The sequence below is a fragment of the Triticum urartu genome, unplaced genomic scaffold (genome assembly GCF_003073215.2).
Source record: "Triticum urartu cultivar G1812 unplaced genomic scaffold, Tu2.1 TuUngrouped_contig_4706, whole genome shotgun sequence".
Classification (NCBI taxonomy): domain Eukaryota; kingdom Viridiplantae; phylum Streptophyta; class Magnoliopsida; order Poales; family Poaceae; genus Triticum; species Triticum urartu.
Window position 1 is genome coordinate 1 of NW_024115318.1, and position 11,361 is coordinate 11,361.

The following is an 11,361-nucleotide window of genomic DNA, read 5'->3' on the forward strand; positions in this document are numbered from 1 at the left end:
CCGCCCCGGCCCCCCCCGCCGCCGCCGCCGCCGAGAACCCCCACAAGCGCAAGAACAAGGGGAAGGGCAACCCCAACAAGAAGAACAAGAAGCTGAAGGGCCCCGACGACGCCACCCGCCGCCGCCGCAAGCCGAGCGCCAAGTTCCTCAAGCTGCTCGAGAAGCGCGCCCGCGACTACAACTCCGACGACGACGACGATGCCGAAGCCCGACCACGAAGGTCGCAGCCACGGCCGCCGCCGAAGCAACGTGATGCTGCTCCCAATGGCGACGACGACCTCAAAGAGGCCCCCTCGTCCGAGGAGGAGGCCTCCAGCTCCGGCGGGGAATCCGACGGGGAAAGGGCGGTCACCATGTTCCAGGAAGGCTGCAGGGCTTTCCAGGCCGCCTTCACCAAGATCATGGAGAAGAAGCTCGCCGACAACCCATTGGTTGGTTATACTCCGCTAGTTCTCAACGTTTTTACATTTCTGTCATGATGATGCATAACATAAAAGGGGGGGCTAACACCTTTTCTTCTTGTTGCTAGGGTCCGATTCTGTCAGCGGACAAGAAATTGGTCGCCGCCAAGTTGGCCGAGGAGGCGGACGAGCACAAGTCCAAGGGAGAGGCCCGCAAGGAGAAGCGCATTGTATGCTACACCTCATTCGCTTGCTCGCTAATTCACCTTGCACTTAGAATGCGTTTGTGTTCAGGGCATGACCTCTTGTTTCGTGGCAAATGTAGGCTGCGCAGAAGGGTCATAAAATACCCGAGAATGCTATTGACAACAAAGAAAAGATGCTTATCAAGGTTGCAACCCAAGGAGGTAATGTTCTGTTTTCTACTATGTCATTTTGCTTCCGTCTAATATCAAACTTCTCTAAACTCACCGCTTGTTCTCCAACATCTTTTCATGTACTCTATTGATGATGCAGTTGTCAGGTTGTTCAATGAGGTAAGCACACTTGTCTTTTCTTAACTGCTAGACATATATGTTGCTCTGTTTGTTGTGTATATAATTACTCATTCTAGGGATCTTCCATGGATTCTCATCCTAAGGTGAATTTGTGGTTCTAATTTTTTTTGGGCGTTCAGCAAAATATGCTATGCAACGCCAGTTATCCTAAGACTTGGATGGGGCTCCGTGATACCTTTCACATCGCTTTCTAATGAACAACATAGGGCAACTCTCTCTCATACATATCACACTCGGTTCAGTTGCCTGTATATATTCGAGAAAGAGATTTGCTTAGTTCAAGCTGCAATTAGTTCCACACTTAGTTACTTACCTACTATGCGCTTATTTGATTCAAACGAATTTCATTACGGTTTTGGAGGATTTGAATCCTTAGGAGTTCTTCCGGTGTAGGTTACTTGATTAACTTCATTGGAATCCTTAAGAATTGGAACCTATTGGAACGTTTAGGTTCTTTCCTAAATATGGTCCTGCACTCTATTTTGTATATACTTTGGAAAACCTCGTGTTAGCTAATTAGTAGGTCTTAAAATTTGTTTTTTTTTTCAGGTGAGCAAGCGACAGACTAGGAAAGGTTTGAATCCATCAAGAAGTAAAGATGTCAAATGTATGACCTTTTCCTTTTCAATGCTATTGACTTCCTCCAATATTTTAAAATTCATCTGATTCTGCCTACTTTTTTGGACTTCTAATTTGTGGATGGTCAAACTTTGTATTATCATTATCTATTAATTATCTTGAAAAGAAAAGCTTTAGTGGGCATGGGACAACTCAAATAATTTGTTGACAGGATGATCGAACATGTTTCCTATTAGACAGGATAGTAGTCTGAAATACAATTTGCTGTATGAAATGCCAGTTAGTCACCACTATCACAATCTGGTTATCTTTATCCATTTTTGTTTGAAACAGATCAGCCTTATGCAAAACATGTTAACTGCCTCTTCTTTCCTTTCCGCTTTCAATCTGTATCCAAGAATGAAATATCAGCATGCATCCATGACCCCATGTTATCACAATATGACATATAACTTGGCGATCCGGGTGTTGTTATTTCTGAAATCTTGTAAGAGTGGTTGTTGTTTAATCAAGCTTGAAAAGAATTATGTGAAATCCAAACATCTCAATTGCAGAGTGAAACTTGTGGAAAACAGATCTGGACTCATAGTTTATCAAGCCTTTAACTAATTAGGTGCAATCTGGAGCTTCAAAGCTCAGCTTGATGTTAGTTAGTGTTGCAATGGACATGATACATGTCTGCTTTCTACTCTATAAACATCACCATTTCATGGGCCACTGAATGACCAAGTGTTGGGAGAGGCATATAACTGCTTACATTTTTAGAGGGTTTGAATTTGCAAATAACCTTGAAAATCAATTATAACTGAAAACAGCTGGAGATGTCACATGCTATATTTCTTTTGATGCTAGCACACCATCATATTGACGCATGATTGTGCACATGATGCCTATCTTCTGTGTTTAGTTTTGATGCTCACAACCATTTCTATACTTTTTTTTTTGAACTGTGAATGATATCCAACTGGGCTGATTGGTTTCCTGTTCGTCCTTGTAGCTTTGGCAAAACACTCTGTACCATCTAACGAAGGACAACAAGGCCAGGGATCTTCCAAGTTCTCAAAGGTAGTTACACCTACTTCTTTCTTCACTAAGTGATTGTTTGGATAACTAGTATTTGGAGGAAGTGTTAGCATAACCAGTTTTAATAGGATTTTTTAGGAAAACCAGTTTTAGGTTGTTGTTTTGTTGAAGCTGATTTATAGGATGTCCTTTGGACTTGAAAACTTCAAATTTGGACGAGAGTATTAAATAGATTTTCCTTTGTCCCTGAACTCTCTCTCCCTTGACGGACACACATGTAATCATCGACTCTGTGCAACAGCTTTGGCCGAGCATGATGATGCTATTGAAGAAATACTGCATTACCTTTCTGATTGTGAGGCCGCTGCGATAAGCAGCTGCATCCTGCTTATCTCGCTGAGATCGAAATCACAGCTTTGGCCGAGCAAGATGTCTTCTCCATCCTCCTGAGAGCAGCACCATGTGAACTGTAGGAAGTAGCATCAGCGTTGCTGGTGGCAGCAACATCCAGCAAGGGACTCCCTGGAGCTATTGTCACGTCGTCCGCATGCTCTGTGGTAGGAAGATTCGATCTCCTCAAGCAGTAGCTTGCTCTTATACATCCTCCACGGACAGCCAAAACAGCAGATTCACATAGAAACTGTAGTTACTGAACGAGGACCATGGGAGTGGCGTCGGCGGCTCTGGGTGAGGGTCGGCAGTGGCATAGCCACGTAAGGCTGAGGCGTCGCTGGTGACAATGGGCGAGGGCCGGTAGTGGCGTAGGGCGGAAGCAACGGCAATGACCATGGGCGAGGGCCAGCAGTGGCGTGGGGCGGAAGCGACGGCGACGATGACCGAGGGCCGACAGTGGTGGAGGGGGGAAACGTCGGTGGCGACGATGAGTAATCGTTGCAAAAATGATGACTGGCAAGAGGTGGCACAATCCTTCATGGCGGCGGCATTAATGTCACGGAAGAAACTATCTGAGACTGGCTTTTGTTGCTTCATGAGAGAATGCGTTTTTGTAAAAACGATAGTCGATTTTCCATAAACGCAAAATTATGAGTTTAGACAAAATAAGTTCTAGTAATCCACAGATGGACTATGATATGCAAACAGAGTTTGCGCTAACCTCTGTGGGTTAAACCCTGTCAACAGAAGTCTCTTCAACACAGCAACATAAGTCAAAATATGCTGCTAGGAGCAGGTTATCTTATCGTAGCAGCATTTCAGGATAAGATACAGGTCAGGTAGAGCTCTCTTAATAAGGAAGTGAATGCATCTAGACAGGTAGTAGCAAATTCAGGGTTTGCTTGTACTAGCAGCCATAGTCGGTTTAAACTTCAGGAACCGACCCTCCATTGTACTATAAATACAGCCCAACTGCTGGCAATAGAAATCAGTTTTCCATTCACCAATCAAGAGTCTCCCCTGTGCTAGTCCACAATTTTTTTGCTAGCTTGCTCATAGTGTCCCCCGAGTACTCGCAGTTTGGCTCTGAGCACTCAGTTCGGGCTAACAACCTCGGGGTGAAATCAGTTTTACTTAAACGGATTCTGTCAGAACATGCTATCCAAACAACCCCTAAAAGTCTGTCCCTTCAGTTTAGGGGCTTATGTACTACTCCCTCCGTCTCATAATATAAGAACGTTTTTGACACTACACTAGTGTCAAAAACGTTTTTATATTATGGGACGGAGGGAGTAGGTGTTAATGTTCTGTTGTCTGATTAAATTTGTGGACAATGGAAGTCATCGTTGCTAGTGTATCAAGCAGTCACACTAAATTTCAAACAAGACTTGATTTTGAAACTAGTTATTTGGTGTACAAAGAAAATGATACTATGCATGGTTGAAACATGTAAGCTAATAGCTGGAAAAATTACCACAGTGCAACTTGACATTAGACATTAAAGCAAAGCCCGTTGCGTCCCCATTCTCTTTTGCATATGAACGTGACCGTGGTGGCATAGTGGAGTTTGAACACTGTCTAATTTATTGAGGCTAGCAATTTTGAAAAAGATATATGAGTAGTTGGGGGATAAATACCAGTATACCTACCATAATCATCGGGTGAACAGGGCCTAACAGTATAGTAAAATAAAGCTGGATCATTGGTTTATCCAATTAAGCTGCTAGTTCACTGGTTGGAGTAATTAAGTAGCTGAACTGCAGGTTTCTAAGTATTTTGCAACATATTTTTACTACAGTGTTGCATATATAACTGAACTTTAATTGTGGATTTCTGTGCATGTAACTCATAATTGATCTACTTATTAGAATATTGGCAAAGGTGAAGATGAGCCAGGGTGGGCCCCTCTACGTGACACATACATGCTTGGTTCCAAATTGAAGGACTGGGATAAAGCACAGGTAAAAATCATCTGGATATAGCATTATTTGTGCGAGTACAACAACACATGCACCTGTATAATTAACTAATGTTTGGTTTACTCGACAGGATTCTGATGTGGCTAAACCGAGCGAGGTCCCTTTGGACAACTTTTCTGATGATGAATAGGCAACGAAATCTATTGCCCGGTTGGCTGGGGGCTACATTTTGAAGGGGGGAATGGAGGGTGGTTGATGCTTTTGGATGCATCCGGGAGCGCAAGATTTTGGAAAGGGCAAGAATGGCGTCCCTGATGTGGTTTTCGTTTACTACGTTTCATTGCATGCATCCAAGAGCGCAAGATTTCTACATGCAAACCTTGTAGTTTTAGTTTCTCTTCATCCTTGTATCACAACAAAATTCTTGCAGAACTGTTGTCACAGCTTAATGAGTATAATTGTTTTGCCGAGAATTCTTTGCAGTGCATCAAGAAAAACCTGATATTTTGGTGCTGCAATGATTTGTTGGTGGAAATCCTACTAGTTTGCCCGAAGAGGTTTATCTGGCATACAGACAATTTTAACTGGAATAGATGTATGAAATTTGATTTCATAATGTATAACTCAGGATTAACAAACATGGAGACCAGCTAGCCACTGCATGATTTGCTAAGACCAAACCTTAAGCTGCACATATACACAAATGACTAACTATGGCCCCCACCCTGATTGCCTATAGAAAAATGCACCACTAGTCGAGGAAGCAGTGGCAGCCGCTCTTAACACTTAGTTTTCTTTTGATTTGAGAACCTTTTATCACCATCATAAATTGTACCAGGAAGCAGCGACTGCAGCCGATATTGTGCATGTTGTAATTCTTGTAATTCTAGCGATTCATTGAAACTTCCTGATGCCTTCTATGCCTATGGATATCAAATTCACATCTCCACTAAGCAGGCACACAACAAATAACCCACAAAAATAGGAAAACTGTAACACAAATAAGAATGAGCTATGTATTATCCGCATAGAAAAGCCTGACCCTATATAAAAGGCTTGGGCAGTTGACATTGACATGAAGTTATTCGTCCCCTGGTGGGTCAATGTCTAAGAGTCTCTTTGTTGTGATTTTGTCCTTGGGTAGCTCACCGGAAACTTTATTGATCATTAATTTTAGTCTAGTATGAAGTTACTCGTTTCATATTGCTTACTATGGCGTGTACAGTGAGGAAGGCGAAGTACCGATTTGCAAGGTTAGTTTTCTCCTTTATTTCTCCTTGACCTATCTCTATTGGATGGACTTACATCCCTACATATTTAATTTCTTCACCTATACAAAAAACTAGCAAGATCCACTCCATTGGTAATTACACCAATAAGACCCTATCAAAATACCCCGTTGGTTCGGTTGGGTAGGTCAAGATGCTATAAGAACTTTGCCAACCATTCATACAAGCGGAGAATTATCTTGAAAAGTAATTTTAGAATACATAGTATTTTGGGGTTTACACATATACACCATACTTCCTCCGTTCCTTTATCTAAGGTGTATTATTTTCAGCACGTTAACCAAGACACATAATTATGGACTATCTAGGACGAAATTATCCTTGTCTCTACTTCTAATGTCTCAGTTGGTAGGTTGCGTTCCGGATTTTATTTTCGTCCCACCTCACCCGGTCTTTTTTGGTACTTCTTTGGTACTTCCTCCCACCTCCCTCTCAGTCACGAAAAATCAATGAAAACCCCGCGATCGAGTCCCGCCCACGCCCAAACTCCTGTCGTTATGAACTGAGAGGATCGAAAATAAACCACGAACCACAAACCGGCAAAAATTAACCAGCGAAAAAAAACGGGACACTGTGCGGACTCGATCGAGGTCTCGTGCCCTCGAGCAAGGTCTCGTGTTCTTCTTGCGAGGAACAGTCGCCCGACAGTGCCCTCCTTCGCCCGCCGCCGCCCATCGGTCCTTCACCGCCATCGATCCATCCCTGCACCGCCGCCCCCAACCTTCTATTCCTCTCCCAAGGGAATCCCAAGGGAAGGGAAGGGAAGGGAAGGGAAGGGAGAGGGAGCGCCCAGATCCACGACGGCATTTGCACTTCGCCCCCGCCGCTGCATCCCTTCGCCGGTGCCCTCCCAGTTCAAAGCCGCCACCGCTTTGCTTCATGAGCCGACGACGATCTACTTGTGGAGTCGCACGATGATCCCTTCCCGGATCCGCCGCCGATCACTTTCAGGATCCGCCGCAGATCACTTCCAGGATCCACTGCCGACCACTTCTAGGATCCGCCGCGTACCGCCTACAGGATCCGCCGCCGATCACTTCAAGGTTCCGCCGCGTACCGCCTATAGGATCCGCCCGTTCGTGGTATGGCTCCCTTTCCCTCTCCGCCAAATCTGACCTTTGTGTATGTGTTGCGCTGTGTGCGTGTGTGCTCTGCGTTAGTGATGGGATGGGCGTGCTCTGTGTGTGGCTTGCTAGCTTAGCTTGTGTGCGTGCGTGTTCTCCGCCGATTGATGCTTGTATGAACTCAGCGTGTTTGTGTGCGTGCTGCTTGCTGCTTGCTGGGTGCCGATGGATGCTTGTTGCGTGTGCATGCATGTGTGTAGTGTTTGCTGGATCAAGCAACAACGACACATGTTGTTTTCTAATTTTGGTGTGTGAATATATCATGCGAACAAGAGACAGCTTATTGAGATGTAATAACCAAGTAACACTGAAGAGACAAAAATACGTATTATTATGCAATAGCTAATTTCCTTATCATGTATTGTTTATAGACAACCATTGCATGCTTGGTTATGCGCTTCTTTTCTATTGGTTGATTATGGACTACATCACTCACTTCTAATTTACAAACTGGATATCATGTTCAACATAAGATCCCATGTACAAATTTATAGGTGGTTCATCCACTTTTTAATGTTAATTGGTGATAAGAGCAGCCTCACAGTTCAAGACACATCATATAATTATTCTGTATGAACTACCCTAAGACTAATCATATGTACACTTGCAGGGGCAGCTAGCTTTGCTGATGCATATGCCGACATGATAAACAAGATATGCATGCATATTTTAATTTTATTTGGAGATAAGATATATATGCGATACTAATTGCTAAGTCGAGGAAGCAAGGTGTGTAGGTTCTCCTTGATATTGTTTTTTTTCTACATTGTCGCACACTTGAAAAACAATCCTTGCGTTTAGCCAATAGTGTGTAGCTTCTCCTCGATATTGATTCTCATACTTACAGTGTTGGATACTTTGCTTAACACGAAACTGGAACATGAAACATTGATGCAGGTTTCATGATGGAACTGGAAAGGCCCTTTTGAAGGCATGAGAACATCTACAAACCAATATTGTGCAATAGTATATACTCATTGATGTGTTGGGGATGATGAGATTTTTGTAACCAACGGTTTCTGAGCTAACATCGAAACATAAGATGTATATCTCACGCTGGACCATTAAAAACATTAGATTTCCCTACATTTCTGTCATCGAACATCAGAACTACTATTTCAAATTCATTGGCATTTGGTGCTATGTTCTGTACCATATCAGAACTATTTCCCTTTTATTTTGGTGTGGATATATACATGTATGTACACGCATATTAACTATTGGACTATGCATCAGCATTAATATTTACACATTACAATGTACATTCATACATTCATTTCGTACAGAGATCGGGACAAAGGAGTTCTGAAGAAGAAGATTCATCTACAGAATATATAATATGCATTGAAGAAAACAGAGATTCATCTTGGTGAGCACTAACCGTTCATTATAGATTGTTGGCGAGATAAGTTGCTCCTATGACTAAAATTGTGCCGGCGCTCTGATTTACTACTCGGTGCCCTTTCTAGAGGTAAATTTTATTATTATTTTGGTCGTGTACGTGTGTGGGGGGAGGGTGTCTTGATTGATTCACTAACTGTTCTAGCTTTGACGTTGTATGTCATCAGCTTGGGTTTGTTCCATCAGACTTTTCACACATTATATGACTTCGTTAGAATTCAGGTTGCGTTCTGTCTTTTACTTTAGAAAAATAGCGAGTGAACCTTTTTTGAAATTCGGTCTGCCACATAGAGAGGAACTCATTGGCTCCCCGGCACCATCGAGCACTGAGGTTGACCAAACAAGTGTGCGAACATTTATGAGATTTGTAATTTGAAAACTATATAAAGCCAAATAACTATGAACACACCCTTGGAATAAATGTGAAAGGATAATCTGCGGTCTTAATGGAAAAAATTGAAACATTAGCTAGGATTTGTTGGTTAGATTCATGTTGCTCCATCCATTTACTATCAGTTCCTTTCATATATTGCTTCCATCAGAACATGTTGACCTGATTGTCCATGGTTACACTCATCTTCAAATGGCACAACTTGTTTTGCTGCCACATCTTCTCTTACCATACGATGAATAGGTACTATGTTCCATCCCTCTCTTATTTCACACTGCATTAACAATGTTTTTTCAGTGTGTCGATTTGCCTAACTATGCCTTATTGATTACTGATTTTGTTACTAATGTGTACACAAACCCTGCCTAATTAATTTAGTCCACTATATCTAACCATATGAAAAGTGAAAGTTGATTCTGACTACTTGCCTGGTGGTGCGGTACATTACCTCCTTTTCAAATTATGAGAGCGGAACGACAGCATTGGCATGGACGACTCGGAGCTCAACCCCGTCAAGGGCCGCGAGCAGGAGTGGCTTTCTTTTCAACAAGAAGATGACCAAGGTCCAAGGGCGCCGTCAGCCACTTTGTCGTTGTCATCGAAGAGTCCAAGATTGTCCCCGCATCGGTTGCATTGGTGCCGATCAGGTGCTAATCTGAATCCTTGTCCAATTGCAATTAGCTTTTACTTCTTTCCATTGATTGCTACAGATTTTGGGAGAACACTGTTGTCCACGTTATATCATATACTTCCAAATTATAAAGCGTTCTTGTTGTATGTAAGTTACCTATTATCCACAGAATACAAGTAGTGGTTCAGAACTACAGAGAAAAGTCTTAAGATATTCATCGTTATTTCTCCAGTAAGATATCCCCCTTCCTTAATACTGCCCTATTCCTTTTCCCTTTTTCATGAAAGTGGAAGGAGTGATGAAGAACTGAAACATAGTTACAGTGGGCGTTTTTTATAGGAACAAACTGAAGAATTTGACATTAACATAATTGTAGTACTAATTCAGGTGTCCCTGGTTTTATTACTACTAGAACATGTTGACCTAATTGTCCATGGTTACACTCATTTTCAAATGGCACAACTTGTCTTGTTGCACATCTTCAAAATCGTTAATAGGCTACTAGCAGTACCATTGTATTTGTCAATTTTGTACCTGGCAAAGTAAGATGACCCCTATTCTTAAGAATACATACCTGAGAATATTGTAGTGTTAGGAGATTAGCTTTTACTTTTTTCCATTGATTGCTACAGATTTTGAGAGAACACTGTTGTCCACGTTATATCGTATACTTCCAAATTATAAAGAGTTCTTGTTATATGTAAGTTCCCTATTATCCACACAATCCAAGCAGTGGTTCAGGACTACAGAGAAAGAAAGCACCAATAACTTGTTTTTTCATTTATTTTTGGTGATAAAACTGGATTTTGCTTTTCCATGATCATGTGTCGGTGCCTTTGTCTCTATCAAATATTAGGGGTAATGAATTTTCCTGTGCTGGATCAACATGCAGATCCTGCCCACCTTGAAGTCATAAATCCAGTGAAGTCAATTTCAGTATATTCAGGACATAGCCAGTAGCTTAGCAATTTCCACGAGTATGTTTTGTTTACAATAAAGTTGTGTGCAAAATGTATATGCTACATTATGCATGATTCTCTCTTTTATCAAAGTATATCCATGTGTTTATTTTGTCATCCCGTTGCAATGCACGGGGACCTTCGATTTGATTCAGTTTTATGTTCTACTACAAATAGGGAAATGTGGACGCTGGATATCCATTTCTTAGGTGTCAATCTGGTACTTAGGCTGTATAATACAGGGCAGAGTTCTTCCAGCTACTAATTCACGTAATCTGATTTATAGCCTAGGCACTTTTCTTTAAGCATAGTTACCTATTCAATGGTGATCAACCATCCTTCACACGCGCCATACAAACAATTTAGGAGGAGGCCTGCTTGTGAGCATGCGCCGGCGCCAAAGGCCTTGCGATCATCATCCCGGAGACGCAGTCCTGGTCCATCGTGGGAGGCGCTTCCACAGAGATCCATGCGTCGAGGCAGCTTACTCATGCCATCCATGCGCACATGCTTGTAGGCGGCCTTTTGTTCTTGCGGCATATATCCTGTAACAACTAAACCCTGTATTTTCACACTCTCCTATCAATGCAATGATATGCAAGGCTTTTGCATATTCGTGAAAAAAGGACATTGCCATATATGAATGTATGAACAAAAAAGGAGGTAAAATAATGATTTCACGTACGCACTTTCC

General features: G+C 42.3%; 1 protein-coding gene and 1 long non-coding RNA gene across 6 annotated transcripts; both read left to right on the forward strand.

The window, feature by feature from the left end:
- Positions 1-15: 15 nt before the first annotated feature.
- LOC125528205 (RRP15-like protein) lies at positions 16-5,345 on the forward strand (the record flags this gene model as incomplete). Its single annotated transcript, XM_048692709.1, is given in 8 exon segments — positions 16-431; positions 530-631; positions 727-808; positions 918-937; positions 1,508-1,565; positions 2,535-2,602; positions 4,822-4,914; positions 5,003-5,345. Coding segments are annotated over 8 exon segments (899 nt in total), but the record flags the coding sequence as incomplete, so codon positions are not given.
- Positions 5,346-6,649: 1,304 nt separating this feature from the next.
- Positions 6,650-11,356, forward strand: LOC125528204. Of its 5 annotated transcripts, none has more exons than XR_007292343.1 (3): positions 6,678-7,243; positions 7,896-8,329; positions 8,572-10,784. It is a non-coding gene; the product is annotated as an uncharacterized LOC125528204 (long non-coding RNA). The 5 variants fall into 5 exon arrangements; XR_007292344.1 differs by having other exon boundaries at positions 6,683-7,243; positions 7,896-8,014; positions 8,133-10,784; XR_007292342.1 differs by having other exon boundaries at positions 6,683-7,243; positions 7,896-8,014; positions 8,183-10,784.
- Positions 11,357-11,361: the final 5 nt, after the last annotated feature.